Source organism: Cucumis melo, chromosome 8 (genome assembly GCF_025177605.1).
Source record: "Cucumis melo cultivar AY chromosome 8, USDA_Cmelo_AY_1.0, whole genome shotgun sequence".
Classification (NCBI taxonomy): Eukaryota; Viridiplantae; Streptophyta; class Magnoliopsida; order Cucurbitales; family Cucurbitaceae; genus Cucumis; species Cucumis melo.
The window spans coordinates 1,750,404-1,766,331 of record NC_066864.1 but is presented as its reverse complement, the minus strand read 5'-3'; the positions used below and the strand labels follow the sequence as shown (position 1 = coordinate 1,766,331).

Below are 15,928 nucleotides of genomic sequence, written 5' to 3'. Positions count from 1 at the left end.
GCCCTGCATTGCATTACAATATAAGCTTGGTGAACAAGTTTCGTGACTTTCATTATTACTGATATTATATATATGTATTGGACTAGAAAACCAATCTTAGCTTCCATACTTTTTAAGTCAAAGAGAAGAAAATACATAGAAGACGACCCACATGATGAGAATGAACAACTTGTTATCCAAGCTAAGCGTAACCCATTAATTTCTTCATCTATTTAAGCCAATTTAGTTGGTTCTGGTATGGGATTCATAATATTAGGAAAATTATACAAATATAGAGAAACTAAAAGAGATTTGTATGATAATTAAAAATGGAAGCATATGGAAGCATAATTTGTCCATCTTGTGCATATCCTCTTGAGATTGATGAGGTAAATAGATCGTTAGTTGAAGATTGGGGAAAGCTACCAGCGGGAATAAAATTTGATCCAAGTGATCAACAAATTTTGGAACATTTAGAGGCAAAAGTGAAAGAAGATAAACAAAAGCTTCATCCTCTCATTCATCATTTCATTCTCACATTGGATGGAGATGATGGCATTTGTTACACTCATCCTCAGTATCTTCCTGGTATATATATCCCATATATCTTTTCTGTCTCTCTCTTTAATTTCACTCATAATTAAACCCTAATTTTGAAAATCACCAAAACTTGTTTTCTCTGTTTTTTGTAATTTCGAGATATATGTTCTTTTAAGATAAAGATGAATATATTAGTTCAATCTTTACAACGTTTACTCAATTTCCACTTGTTATACTTTTTGTTTGCTGTTGTTGAAAAAATTAGGGTTTATGGCAAAGTTAAGGTTTCATTTGAATATATATGGTAAGAGAAAAAAATTTGTGAGGATATTATTATAGCAAAATTTTTTAATACAAACTTAATTTTCTCCTAAATTATCTCTATTACATTTGTTTTGAATTTTTGTTTAAAAAAATAGATTAATTTTCTTTTCAAACATTAAGTATATGTATCTAATTTCAAAAAATTTTAATCTAATTCCTACCTATTTTCTTCTTTCCATTTTTGGTGCTATCTTTAAAGGTATATTTTCTATCATTTGTTTTGTAAACCAAATATATCATAGTTTTAAGAATTACCATTGATAACGTAACAATCGCTTTTAATGTCTAACATTTGAAAATCGATTCAGAATGATCTCAAAGCTTTCTTGGATTTGTTAAACAATAAAATGCATGGTATCAAAGGAGGTTTGAGAAATGGTTTAATTTTGTTATTTGGAAGAGTGCAGGAATGAGGAAAGATGGGGAAATCCGACACTATTTCCATAGGTCACCAAAAGCATACACATCAGGCACAAGAAAACGCAGGAAAGTTAAAACAGCAGATGAAGAAGAAGGCACCGACACAAGATGGCACAAAACTGGTAAGACAAGAGCAGTGAGCGACGGCAGCGGTGGTAAGATAGGTTTCAAGAAGATTTTAGTTTTGTATTCAAATTATGGGAACCAAAAGAAGCCTAAAAAAACTAACTGGATAATGCATCAATACCATTTGGGTGTTACAGAAGAGGAGAAAGATGGGCAATGGGTGGCTTCAAAAGTGTTCTTCCAGTTACAGCCTCGTCAAACCTCAATCATCTCTTCTAATTCTATGCATCAAATAAGGGGAGGAGAAGCCTCTTCTCTTGTTTGAATGCCCATACGTTCAACCCATTAAGCTTAAATGATTTGTAATAGAACTGAATAATACTATTTTGTCACCTTTTAATTTATTGATTAATAAGGTTGCTTCGCAATAGGTTTTCAAAAAAACTATCGATACTTCGAAAGAATGTCTGTAATTTAATTAAATTATTTATTTAATAATGACAATGAAAACATTCGATATTATCGAAACTAGCGAATTTTATGAGACGTTCATCCCCTGGTTCTGAGTGAAAGAAATTGTTGGTGGCAAAATCAAAAAAGTAATTGATGTGATGAAAGAATAATTTATATTTTTGTTAAATGTAATATAGGATTTTGTGGAGGCTGTCCAATTCTCTTTCCATTCAAAGCTGGAAGAGATGGAGATGATAAAATTTAGTAATAACTACTAGAATGATTCTTGGGCTAATAATACTAAGAATCTAACATTCTTGAGGTATAAAAATACCTAAGAAATTTTGAGTCTAAAGGAATGTATTTGGACAAAGTGAGCTAACACTGTGTGACTAAAACAAAAACTCCAACCATATAGATTTAATAAGAAAATATGAAAAAATAAGTCATTCTTGAAATTCAGCCAGGTGACCGATTTTATAGTTTTCCACATTTTTTTTAATCTTGTCGTTTTGTGGTTGCTTTTCTTTGTTCATTTTCTCCAAATTTCAAGTTCCATCCTACCATATATATATATATATATATATATATATAGTAACCGCTCTTCTTCACCACCATCAATTTTTCAATGTTTACATGACATTTGAAATAACCCCTCCTTCCAATTTCGTACAGATACATACATATCAAAATATCTACATACGTACAATCCTCCTAGAATACACATGTAAAAGCCTACAAGATGCAAATGAATCACGGTAGTCCAATAAACAAGGATTTAAGAGTCTCAAAGCTAAAATTCTTTCAAAGAAAAGATGGCACAGTAGAGAAGTGTAGAAGATAGGCACTGAAAACAAATGAAGTGAACCCATAGCTGAACACATTCTTCGCTGTCAAGTTAGATACATCTCTTGTTCCCTACTAACAAATGCACACCTATATAAATACGAGACCCACAATTTCTTTTTCTTGAAACAATTGACTCACACAAGGTCAAACACAGAATACACAAAAGATTCAAGCAACACATTCTAGAAAGCAGACTGCCAAAAAAATCAGCGCCAAAATCCATAAACAGACTTGAAAACCCTCTCTAGTTCTATAGATCGACAATTTCATCTCCACATAGGGTTACATTCATCAAACTATACAAGTCCTAAACAAATCTAGTTATCATAGTTTGAGTACACATTTCTCATAGAGCGAAAGAATGTCTTTTTTGTTGGGATTTTTCAACTGAAGCAGTTCGGCACCAAAGTTATGTTTTGTGAGTTCTTGCTTAAGCTTCTGAACTGTGAACTTTGTATAATCCTCCTGATTTGTTTGCTGGCTATGGTTATTATCTTCATCGCCTTTGAAAATTGACCCACCATCCTCTGACTGAGTGTACTTCATAGGACTACTTGTGCTTCTAGATCTTTTATTAACTCTTAAAATTCTCTCACTTGTGTCCATGTCCTGAACGGATTCCATGCCCATCTCACCATCATCCACCCTTGGACGTTTCCCATGAGAAGCAGTCTTCAGCCTACCATCCAAAGCTGACTCATTAAGACGGACTTCAGTTAATTGTTGTTGGAGTAGATCGATTTTTGCATGAGCAGATTGCAACTGAAGAGAGAGAGCCTCAGCCCTATTATTGGCCTCTGCATGTGCAGAACGTTCTGAATCCAGAAGGCCCTGAAGAACTTGAACAGTGCTAGTACGCTGCTCATTGTTCGACTTCAATAGAGACTCTATTTCTTTTTCCCTTTCTTCAACTCTGGCTTCCAATGTCGCAACTCTTGACACAGCTTCCAACTCTGAATCCCGAATTCGTTGCAAATCTTCCACCAAATCTTTCTTCTGCCTTTCCAGATTTTCAATTTGCCTTTCGGCCCTCTCTATTTGGGCCAAACGCTCCATTGCCAACCTCTGCATCTCGTTCTTTCCCTCTTGGGCAGCACTAGCTTCATTTCTAGCTTTATCAGCAATTTCCGTAGCCTTCTTAGCGTCATGTTCAGCAAGTTTACACCTTTCCTGAACTTCATCAAACCTTTGGAATTCAGATAGGTACTTCTGATCCAAATGAACCTTTTCTTGTTGCAAAATTCTTGCTTCTTTCTCAAACGATTGAGCCCTTTCATTTGCTTTTTCCAACCTCCCCTTTAGCTCTTTTATTTCATGTCTCAAAGAAGATACTTCCACATCGTAACTCCCAATTTTTGACTCAGCAACCTGCAGAAGAAACATTTATTTTATAAGAATGATATTCTTTTCATCATTGAGATAGAAAGTGATATCCATGTGTTGTGATATGTTAACACATAAAAGTTGAAAATGTTGAAAATCACCTTGAAACATGTAGTAATATACCATGATCGTTTTATTTATTTAATTTTTTTATTGAGGTCCTAAAAAATGAATTTTGAATACCAAACCATCAACTGCGCCACGATACCGACTCAGGAAACACAAATTATAAATAAATGAGTTAAAAAATGACCCACCAACATCTTTAAAGATCTATGAAGTTTACCTTCAGCTCAAGCCCTAAAGTTGTCAAATGCTCCTCAGCTTGCTTAATTTTTGCTGCCTTGTCCTTTAATTCATCTTCCTGCATCATGGGACAAACAAACAAACAAAAAAGGATACTTCTCATTATAGCAATTCAAATATTCGAGTGACAAAATAGAATATGCTTCCAAATGATGTGAGTATGGTGGGTGATGAAGGTTTACCTTCTCAGACAAAATATTGGAGAATTCTTTCCTCAAACCATCTTCTCTAAGCCTTGTTTGCTTATTTGAGCGTTCTTCTGCAAGTGCTGCTTTTTCAAGAGCAGCTTTAGTATCTCTTAAAGCAATGTCAAATTTCCTCTTCCACTCTTCTGCCTCTTCTTGTGCAGACTGAGATTGTTCCCGAGCAGCAGCCAGCCTTGCTTCAGCAGCACTACTCCTGGACTTCAAAACAGCAATTTCTGAATTAGCTTGATCTTCCTCAGCTTTCAACTTTGACAAGACAGTTTCATATTTTCTTTTCCAATCCAATGATTCTTGCTTTGCTTGCTCCACTGTTTTCTTCAGGCTAGAGCATCTCTCATCAAGAGAACTGCAGTCACCCTGTAGATTAGTTATTCGGTTCATGTAGTCATCAGCAAGCTTTTTCTTATCATTGATGGCATCCTCATATCGCTTCAGATATTCAGACTTATACTTCTCACTGGCTTCCAGCTGCTTCTTAAGCAAATTCAGCTGGTCTTCAATTGAGCGACATTTCAAAGCGAGGGAATTCTTCTCTGATCCAACTTGATCTATGAGTCTTTTTATAAGGTCAAGTACTGGACCATCCAAACTGCAAATTTCGATGGTACATGTTAGCTCATATTGATTCAAAAATAACCCAGCAAATAATATGAGGGACAAATTCTAATATTAACCTCTGGTGTAAAAATGTTGCCAGCTTCTGCCACTTTCCAGGACCGTGGGATGATGCTTCATACTCGCACAGAAGAGCACCAAGAACCTGCACGGATGTGTAAACAACCAAAAGCAAATGGGGAATTCAATTATAAATCAACAAGTACCCGATGGAAGAGACATTAATAAGAAGGTTGAAATTCAATAAATGCAGATGGAAGTATGTTCAGCTTATTCAGTCACAGAAATCAACTAACAACCATTAAGAATAAGCTGATCATACTACACAAATAAAATAACAGTTTCTATTCTCCAACAAACATAATGAATTTAATGCCTAAAGTTGCTTCCATACCACCAGAATCATCAACATAGCTGATCATTAATACTTCACATTGTTTTTTAATAGACGAAACTGTGCCTGTCAGAAACTGACCACAAAAATAGTCCTTAACCCATGACAGACAAATAAAATCTAAATTACCTTCACGACATTATTGATATTTGCATCAGAAGCATGGCAAGCAACTCTCAATCTCTTCTCCATGCTTTGTATAGCATTCGTGCATTGCAAGTCTGCTTCTGCATAAGCATTTCTTTTGTAATCCTGCATTAGAAAATCACCAACTCAAGTAAATAAAACAAAGAGCAGAAAATAATTCTTTCTAAAGATAACTTCCAAAAAAAAGTTGGAAAAAAATAGAGATTTTCATATAAGTAAAATTGCTTAATCTTGTCGAGTGAACACCAAACTCCAAGGAGAAGATGGAATGTCCCACGACATGTGTATGAACAACTCTACAACACAGTTCGTACTAATTTATAGAGGTAAGTTAATGTTCACTCTTTACTTGATAGTCAATTCAATATTAACCTTGTCAAATTAAATCCTAAAACCGAAAAACTTAAGAAATATATACCTGCTTAAAACAAAATAAAAATTTCTTGTGAAATAATAATAAATCATAGAAAAGTCCACCAACAAAACACATAATATCAAGCCCCCCAAAAATTCCTAAATTAATCCAAAAATATATAGAACCTAGCTACAAATTTGAAACGGGTGGGAAGGCCCAAAATAAACATCTAAAGAAAAACAAGCTAAAGAAACATCCAAAGCAACAAGGAATAATACCCGAAAATAAAGTCTTATCGAGCCATAACAATACAAACATTTAGCCACAAATAACAAAATGGTAAACCCACTAATGAGTATTAATTTCATCACCTTAAGTTCAAGGTTCATTTTGAAAGAATTAATGACCTGAAATTTTAACTAAATACAAGAGTAAAGGAAAATCCCCCCTCCCCCCATTTTTAACATGAACCCGAACATTCCTCTGGACAAATGAAAGTATAAAAGCTAGGATGCAAAAAGGAGTAACAAAACGCATATTGACATTTACTACAAGAGGTTCCCATTCTTTAAAGAAAAGGAAATATAAAGTTATTATAAAAAAAATTGGGATAGAAACTCAAGGAATGCACTGAAACGAGTCAGTTTGCAGTTTCTCCAAAAATTCCCATACACTTAATAAAATTCTCCAGATTCTTCCCTTTCACAAAAAGGCATATTGTGAATTTACCATCTAAAGCATCACAATTTTCATTCCCAATTGGACCACCTCAAACAAATTGTCCAATTGACCATACACATTTCAAGAAAAACATAGAATTAACAGATTCATTATATTCCTTTACCTCAAACGCTTTTCTATAAAATTTCTCAAGTAGTCCCTCGTATTTTTTCCTCACTGGACCAGCACCTACAGCACTCGAATTAAATGCAGCAAGTGATTTTTGAACAGCAGTTTCATGTGCTTCCCTCAATGCTGCCTACAGAAAAACAACGTCAGCAAGAAAAAGAATAAAAAAACATCTCTACCAAAGATGTAGAAGAGAATTTGCACTCACTTCTTCTGGTGGCTTCGACCGGTCAAAAGTAGACATATACACTTCAGCAGCATAATCATACGCCCTTCTACACTCAGCTTCTTCAACACTCTGCAAATTAATGATATGGATGAAAATTATTTCAATTCATTGTTAAATTCCCAATTCACTAAAAGAGGCAACAATCCCCACATGATTGCACGCTACATGACAGATTAAATCACTCTATTTGAAAGGAGAGAAATGTTTGTGCAGATATCTAAACATTCAAATTACGAAATAAGAAAAAAGAATTCCTAATAAGCATCTACATAAAGTACCTAAAAACAAAATCTCACAAGATATGTGTTTGCTGGGAAAACATGTTCAATAAGATGTACCAACCTGCCAAGAGGAGGTTATTGTAGGCACTGCACCATGGTTTAGAGCATCAAGGTAAGACTCTGTAATACCGACCAGTATTGGACCTGTCATAACAGTTGCTCCAACTTGCTTAGGCCTTGTCCTCTCAAAAACAAATTTAGTAAATGCATCAAGTCCGGACCTAAATTCAGGCCTTAGTTTATCCAACTGCAGAACCACAGAATATTAAGTTTGATTAAATTTGGCTTCAAAAGAAGAAGAAAAATTTAAAGAAAATCCACAAGTTTAAGTTACTTACAGATATTTGATCAAGTCTTTGGAGATCATTTTCATCATTTAGAGGACGCACAAGAGTAAAGCAGTCTCTATCAGGAAACAATGCTCTAATTGAATCACGAATCTGACAGTAAATGAATGAAATTACGAATCAGACCATCAATGCAAACAAACATATTCAATTTACAACAACATACAAGAGAAAATGACCCTAGTTCAACGTGTCCCAAAGTCATAAAACACAGACTCAAAGTTCTATGTTCACGAGCAAACAGAGAGTGAACATCCAGAGTAAATATCAGAAGCCATTGCAAAAACAACAAATCTTATAATCTAAACAATTGGGAATCCTCACCTTTCCCTAGGCCCTTAAATGATATTATTTTCCAGACAAGAAACAAACAAAAGTCCCATTGATTAGTGGCAATGATCATATGCTCAAGAATAAACTCAAAAAGGAGTGAAAAGAAGGGGGAAACGTAAAGAAACAAAAACAAATGAACCTAAGAAAGGTGAATAAAGGCACCCCAAGCAATATAAATATCATGAAAACGTCGAGAATACAACTCAACTCAAATATTGAGAAAGAGTATAAGAAGTCTTAAAAAAACTCTTAAATCTGTGCCATAACTAAAGAAGAATAACTACTAAACTCTCAAGCAGAAAATCTAGGAGGTAAGAAAGAAGTATGTTGCCTAAATCCTAGAACACGTGATATCCATCTAGAACCAAGGAAAACTATCCTCTCTTCAACATACATATATCCAATCCCAACAGCGGTTTAAGCATAAAAACTATGATAATTTGAAACTAAAGGAATAAAAAGAGTTTTGGATTTTCCATAAAGGAATTTTTGAGTTAAAAACAACTATGAACTTAGGAGGTGTTTGGGGGAGGAGTTGGGTGGCAGGAATGGAACTACTCCTTGTTTGGCCTTGAAGCTCTTAAAACCAATATGGGCCCCTCAACTTATTAACACCTTATCCTTACACTGTAGACCACACAACTAAACAATTCTCCAGAGTAAACAACTGCCCTTCTTGCACCAAACACCACCTTAATAAGCAACTTCTAAAATGATTTGTGCAACAAGAGTAGCTTTTTCTCTCTTTTCTAGACCTAGATAGTATGACTCCAAATAATAAAGGAAACAAATTCACCAAACCACAAAAGAAGTATAGACGTCCATCTAATACCTCATTCTTAGCAGCTATGTCTCTTCCACTTCCTTGAACTGGTCTCAAAGCAAGCTCCAGATAGTCCCGAGGTGTTATTCTCCTATTGTCCTCAACTAGATCCAAATAGAAGTCCTGCAAGTAAATTCTCATTTTAGAGACAAGTTACAACCAAATATTATGACCAAATATAGATAAAGTTAGTGCAGGTAGAGAATCAAACACAGTAAGAACGTAGGGGTGAAGTAATTCTCTCTCTCTCTCTCTCTCTCTTTTTTTTAAGAAAAGAGGACTCTTTTATTCATATAGATGTAAAATGAAAGAGACTAATGTTCTAAGTACACGAGGGTTATTCAAAGAACATAAAGCATAAAGCATAACTAGGATTAGCATGCACACCCAAACATCTAGGTTACAACAAAAATAGGCCATTAGGAAAAAAGATTACAACAAAAATAGGCCGAGGCTAATAAGTTCAGCCATTACAAAAAGGAAAAAAATGCTATAAATCACTATCCTTTCAAAGGTTTCAACAAAAAGCGAACAGAAGACCTAAGACAAAAGTGCAGAAAGAGATGAAACTCAAAACGAGTGAATTAAGCTGAGAAGATAGAAACTCTCTGATTTGAGTAGATTTCTTGAATGCTGTAGCTTTCAAAAGGCTACAGAAGGAACACCACAAGGAGGCATTCTTACGGGCAACTTCAAAGCGATCCAACCAAAGAAGTAATTCTCTCTTGTTTAAAATTAAAAGACAAACTTTCATTGAGAATGAGAATTTTAAAGTCGACTATACAAATCAAATACAATAGCAAAAAGGAAAAATAAGCACTAAATAGAGGGTCGAACGTAATAAGGAATACATGGGTCATACATTGAAAACTCATGCCATTAGGAAAAAAAGTGCACATTGCAGAAATAAATGAAAAAAAAAACATGGCCAAATGTCTGACCGCACTCTGAAATAAATTTATGGACATTAATGGTAGAGAAATGCATTGTACCCTTAGAAGCCAAACAAAGATTGGAGAGAATTGGCCAAGTTCAGCAGATGTAGTTCTGCCCCCAGCAGCCCTAACACGAATATGTTTAGTCATTTGAGTGACAAGAGATAAACGATCGAGTGCAGCTTCATCTATTCCACCCATCTAAACAGAAACAAAAAAAAAAAAGTTCCATGAAGAAAAATGAAATTGTGAAAATGGCACAAATTATAGGGCAAAAAGAAAACATCATTGTTCAAATTGAAGAAAGATAAAACAGAAGAAATGTGCAATTCATTGTGTTCAGAAAATGCAGGTTTCTAAAGGATAAAGATCAACATTAGTTGCCCCTACCTGATTATAGACAAACATGCTAGATAAGAGAACGGCTAGAGAAAAAATCTGGGTGCTGTATGTTCCCTGTAAAAAAATTGAGGAATAAATAAGAAATAGATGGAACAAATTAAATAGTAAAATAAATTTATAATATTAAACCTTCAAATGAGGCAAACATACTATTAATTGAAAAGAAGCAAATTTGAAGTGACAGGAAAGAAGTTCAATTCCAATTCGAGTAGTGGACTGGAGTCTTACCGTTTGATCATATGCATCAATTCCTTCGCTATCTAATAGTAAAAGATTGTACTCAGTACCATCAAGGGCAGTTCTTTTCAAGGGTGTACTCCAGAGCCATAGCCCTTTAGTACAAGGTCGATGGGTAGATGCTACTTGAAACCCACTACTCCTCCCAAGAAGCTTCAAAAGAAAAGAGTTGATTGTAAGACCACAAAATCACACTACAAACGTGGAGAAGCTAAGTGCTCCACAAAATTTCATGAATGTTCTGCGTAACAATCACAACTGTATGCAAATTATCTCTGCATAAAATCAAACCCTGAAACCCCCAACCAAAAAAGAAATAAATAAACAAATAAAGACACAAGCACTTGAATCCTTACGGATATATCCCATTTCATGCAAACTAAAATACTCAAAGTACAAGCCTATGAGTTGTGAGAACAAAACCAAGTGAATAGAGAATAACCAGAAAAAATCAAATTGAATGCGTCTACAAGGACCCCCAAAAATAACGCAAACAAAATATAAGAATTTCAAGGGGCATTTAATGCCAAAACTGAGTTTGTACAACTTGAAGTTGAAGAGCAAACCCCATAGTACTAGATTTGCTAATCCAATGCTATGACTTTGCCGATACCCTAACCAATATAAATTATTACTACGAACTACATCCTTACGTTCACAAATTACAAAAAAGAAAAAAACGATAAACTCTAGCTTCAAAACACATTTCCTTTCACAATCTACAAGTTTCACAATCCTAGATTTTCCAAGCCCGTTAAACAAATGCACACACATAATATCGCACCTTAGCAACCAAGTCTCAGAGTTTTCATTTATCTAGCATAGTCCTAAACAAGTAAAAGAAGACAAAGGCCCACATCACCCACTCGACTACCCGCAGTTCAAAAGAAAAATGAACTCCTTCCATGTTCTACAGCCCGTCGATGTACACATATACCACTTCCTCCCACCTACACAGTGATAAACTTGAATTCCAGCTCAGAGCCGTCTCGCTTCAGAGCTAGCTTATTTACAAATGGCAACCACTAAACAAGTACAACTCCTCCCAGCATTTTGAGTTAGCTAAAACTCCAAAACCCTAGATTTTGAAAGAACCCACCAAATGACAAAAGCTAATTTCGAGAGGATGTCCTATAGAAAATAAAGAGCAGAAGAGACTAACTTGATTTAAAATGAAGCTCTTTCCTTGACGAGCACGGCCACAAACGGAGACGACACCAATTGGCTCTTTTACAAGCTGTAAGGTAGCAACAGCTTCAGGATCCATCCGAAACTTTCCTTTCTCATCGCAGTAAACAAGACGAATTGGCCTCGCCGGACCAGTCCCCGTCGAGGACGAAGACAGCGAAGAAGCAGACTGCGGAGTTGAAACATCGGCGGAATTTCCCTTCCCTCTTAAAAAGCTGATCATCTTCTTCTACAACCCTTGCTTCCTTTTCCGCCTCTTGAGATCAAATTTCCCGCCCTGAACCCTACGAAAACAATCTTCGAACAACAACAACAAAAATGCAAACCTTTCACTACCAAAGGAATGAGAATTAGCCTTTTCTATGAGCTTGATTTTGTGTGAGTGAGTGAAAGAGTGGAATCGGAAACGTTTGAAATCGGGGAGGGAAAAGCAGCAGCCCCTGAGGTTTTTCCCAGACTTTCTTTGTTGAAGAAGTGAAATTACCATCAAGCCCAGAAACTTTAGACGAAGGGTGAGGGCTTTTCAGTCATTTCAGTGCAACCGTCCTTCAAGCCGCTGAGACAGCGTGGTTATAAGGCAAGGCTAGGCTGGCAGCTGTCCGTAATTGCTTCTCACATTGTGTCTTTTTTTATTTGCAACTTTGCTCCTTTTTTTACCTTTTCTCGAACTTAATTTCCGGATTCGATATATCCTTTCCTTATCTAAAGCCCACCACGCGATGAAAATTCAACGGCCCGTTTAACAGCCCATTTATGCCATCGGCCCAGGCGAAAAGGCCCAATTAAACGTTCCTCGAGCACCGTGGTCAGCTGAAGGCCCAGCCCTTCAGCCTTCGTCCAAAATAAAAGAGACAAAAGTTGCGAATGTAGAATGTTCAAAACTCCAACATCTCCCCCATTGTTACTCATCAACAATGTCGTCTCTTTACCTGCTTAGTTCGATTTTATTCCAAACAAATATAGCAATCAAATTTAAAATATTAGTGGATAAGAGGTACAATACAAAAGAATTAATAAACATAACAAATTTTGAATTTAGTGATGTTATATCTCTAACAGAAGTCTACTGACCAATAAAGTTTATCATTAATAGATAAAAGCCCTCAAAATCGATTCGACCAATCAAATTAAAATGTGGCTTTTGAAATATCTACTACAAGAAAGTTAATTAAGGATGATTCAAAAATAATAAAAATATATCTATAGATCACATGTTTAATAGCATGTTTGCTATCTTAATGTAAAACATATATCTTGCTAAATTTTAACTGTCAACTTAAAATTTGTTACAAAATTATAAATCACAAATTTTCAAAATTAAAAAAATTAAAATAACTTGTCTTATAGACAACTTAAGTAGAGTACAAATGCATACGAGTACTCGTATAATGTAGCTAACTATTTTTTTCAATCAAGTTATTACGATTCGGGATGATGTTGATATAAGTAAAAAAATTGTGAAACCGTTTGATAGCATAGATGGACGAGTGATTTGAATATGTTGAATACATGTGATACACATGTTGCAGAAGTAAAGTAATAGAATGCACATAGCCCTTGGTCTTTTCTTTGGTTCTTAGACCTGCATATATAACTAATTATTACTTCAACCAAACAAAACACAGAAGTTAGAAGTCCCAAAGGAGTGGTATGTGTTGGTTAAGGTGTCAATGTTTTATTATTCATTGCATGAAAATTAATGCACTACCACCATCATCAAATCGATTTTTGTCATTCATGCTTTGGATTTATTCACTGTCCCCATCAAAATGAAATTAACATACAAACCATATGAATTATATTTTAAAAATAATTGAGTTGGGTGAAAAACAAAAGTCTATATCCATCAGGGATGAAACGAGATGTTTGTAATATGTAAGTGAAAAAGAATTATTTTTATTTGTACGAGATACTTGGGTGGTTTCAAAAGTAAATTATAAATATTTTTACTCAAAATTGGTAAGGCAATTTCATTACACTATAAGGATATATGTAGATGGTCATTTATCATTATGTTACCATTGAATACACCATTTTTTAAATGCATGGATTATTTTTTGTCCTTTTATTTTTTAAGCAACCTTGACAAGGTTCAGCAAACAATTTTTTTTTTTTTTTGGATTATAACCATAAATTTGTAGAATGTGAACCTTTCGTATAATGATATTGTTTGACCCTTCTATTGCTTTTTAGGAAACAAACATTTTGATAAACGAATACACAAATATTATGTCTTCATTATTTAATATTCAAAATGATGAGTCACACACACACAACAATATTTTGATTGATATGGCCGGTCCCTCTAATGTCACGTAGGAGAAAAAGATAAGTAATCAATTTATTTTTACATCGACAAATCTATAAATTAGACAAATATATATATATATATATTCTCAAATGTAGTGATTAAAAAAAAGTTTAGTGGGCTATTAATAATTATTAAATGAAAACTCAAAATAATTTACAAGATTTTTTTAAATCTCAGCTACCAAATCTGCCTCTCCTCTAGGATCAAATTTCAAAGAAAAATTTCATATGTGATAAACTTTAAAAAATTCTCCTCTGCATCCACTCTCGGAGGGTATCTGAGATCGAAATTTAATTTAAGCCATCGGCAATATACTTTACTAGATTTTGTTTTTTTATTCAAAATCACAGCCACAAAGCACCGGCATCTTTTAACGCCGGTACCAATTCACCGGAAATATGAGCCGCCATCACTTTTTCCAACCCACCAAACATCTTCCCTCCAATAAACACCACCGGAAACTGCACTCTTCCATCTCCAGCGGCGGAGGCAAAATTTCCAATCTCCCCGGTAGTATCGACTTCATCTTCTTCACCAACCACGACAACGGCCGGGTTCGTACCGTGGCCCAACAACAACAGTTTCAAAACATGGCTCATACAACACCCACGCCTCGCAAGAACCACAACGGCGTTTTTGGACACTAATTTTTCAACCCCATCGCCGGAAGGCTCGTGCGCCTTGCGGGAGGAGGAAGCGGCGGCCGGAATCCACGTCCGGTACGGAATTGCTTGGTGCATTATTATTGCAAATTTGGTAAAGAAAAAGATCCAATTTTGAGAGAGAGATAATGGAGGGTAATTGCGGTATTGGAATAATGACATTCGGCATTTATTTATATTAGGCAGCTGCCGATTGGGCCTTGAAAAAGTTAAACGTCAACACGGGTAACGCAATCTAGGACGTAATACAAACCGTAGGTGACGACTAATTGCGTCACAGCTTACTCGGTCAGACAGATTCCATTTACCTACGTTTCATCGCTGACGGGATTGTTTAATTACTTTCTTAATTGAAATTTTTTCAGTATAGTAATTTAAGATTTATTAGTATTTACAAAAATAAAATAAAATATCGGGTGTTGATTAGGTGCTATATAATGATGATTATTACACACAAAGCATATATAAGCAAAGATATCTTATGGATGGGGACATTTTACGGTTTTCAAATTCCCATCTCTAGATTTAGATAAATATTAGAATTAAAATACTGAATTCAAGTTGACGTATATATTTGGCATTGAAATATGAGATATTATAGAAATGTGAAATGGAAGGCAAAGGGTTTATGAGGTGGAAATTTATAGATGATAGCGACGTGGTTGGATTAATTGGTAATTGTGGAAATTTGGGGACGAATTGATGATGTGGGGTTTCTTTGGTTTGGTTTGGTTTGGTTTGGTTTGCTGAGATATGGGTGACATGTAAAGTAGTTGGAAATTCCAGGTGGCGGAATGTTCTTATGTGATTCATTAAAGGGCTGTAATTGTTTTTTAAGTTTAAGCTAAGTATATATGTTTGTGTGTAAATGTGATTATGGAATACTCGTGGCTCACGCTAGCTTTGACTCACCTATCTTTTCTTGCTTTCGGCCGGACAATACAAAATAAAAATATATGTGGATGCATCGTCACCTATGTGTAACCTACACTCAAATATTATGCTCTTTGAATTTTGTGTACATACAGAGAAATGAAAGAGTAATAATGTCGATTTAATTATTCTTGATTTTCATATTTCACTTTAATAAAATTTTACCTTTTTAATATTACAATTGGTTTGTTTTCGAAAAGCATGTAATTATATCAACCAAAAATGTTTACATGAATTATTGGTTGGATTAATCGATGATAAATGTGATATGCTAGCAGGTTAATTAGATAAAATAAAGCCTACTTTATGAGTTCGAAATGTGATTACTTTTTTTTTTAGAACAAATGACAAATAATGAGAT

General features: G+C 34.9%; 3 protein-coding genes across 4 annotated transcripts; 1 reads left to right on the top strand and 2 right to left on the bottom strand.

Moving 5' to 3' along the window:
* Positions 1 to 26: 26 nt before the first annotated feature.
* On the top strand, positions 27 to 1,886 carry LOC103484491 (NAC domain-containing protein 10). Of its 2 annotated transcripts, XM_017043738.2 has the most exons (3): positions 27 to 567; positions 1,251 to 1,418; positions 1,527 to 1,886. In XM_017043738.2, the coding sequence occupies exons 1-3, from the start codon at positions 309 to 311 to the stop codon at positions 1,652 to 1,654; spliced, it is 555 nt and encodes a 184-aa protein (XP_016899227.1). In that variant the 5' UTR covers positions 27 to 308; the 3' UTR covers positions 1,655 to 1,886. The 2 variants fall into 2 exon arrangements, with proteins under 2 accessions (XP_016899227.1, XP_008439804.1); XM_008441582.3 differs by having other exon boundaries at positions 37 to 567; positions 1,251 to 1,886.
* Positions 1,887 to 2,630: 744 nt separating this feature from the next.
* On the bottom strand, positions 2,631 to 12,290 carry LOC103484490 (uncharacterized). The gene is made up of 14 exons (XM_008441581.3): positions 11,636 to 12,290; positions 10,465 to 10,626; positions 10,225 to 10,290; positions 9,892 to 10,035; positions 8,909 to 9,022; positions 7,735 to 7,836; positions 7,458 to 7,643; positions 7,095 to 7,184; positions 6,882 to 7,016; positions 5,665 to 5,787; positions 5,201 to 5,286; positions 4,503 to 5,115; positions 4,301 to 4,378; positions 2,631 to 3,999 (listed from the first exon to the last, which is right to left on the bottom strand). The coding sequence occupies exons 1-14, from the start codon at positions 11,882 to 11,884 to the stop codon at positions 2,956 to 2,958; spliced, it is 3,192 nt and encodes a 1,063-aa protein (XP_008439803.1). The 5' UTR covers positions 11,885 to 12,290; the 3' UTR covers positions 2,631 to 2,955.
* Positions 12,291 to 14,067: 1,777 nt separating this feature from the next.
* LOC103484489 (glutaredoxin-C9) lies at positions 14,068 to 15,047 on the bottom strand. The gene has a single exon (XM_008441580.3). It carries the CDS (start codon positions 14,794 to 14,796, stop codon positions 14,317 to 14,319), a length of 480 nt encoding a protein of 159 aa, XP_008439802.3. The 5' UTR covers positions 14,797 to 15,047; the 3' UTR covers positions 14,068 to 14,316.
* Positions 15,048 to 15,928: the final 881 nt, after the last annotated feature.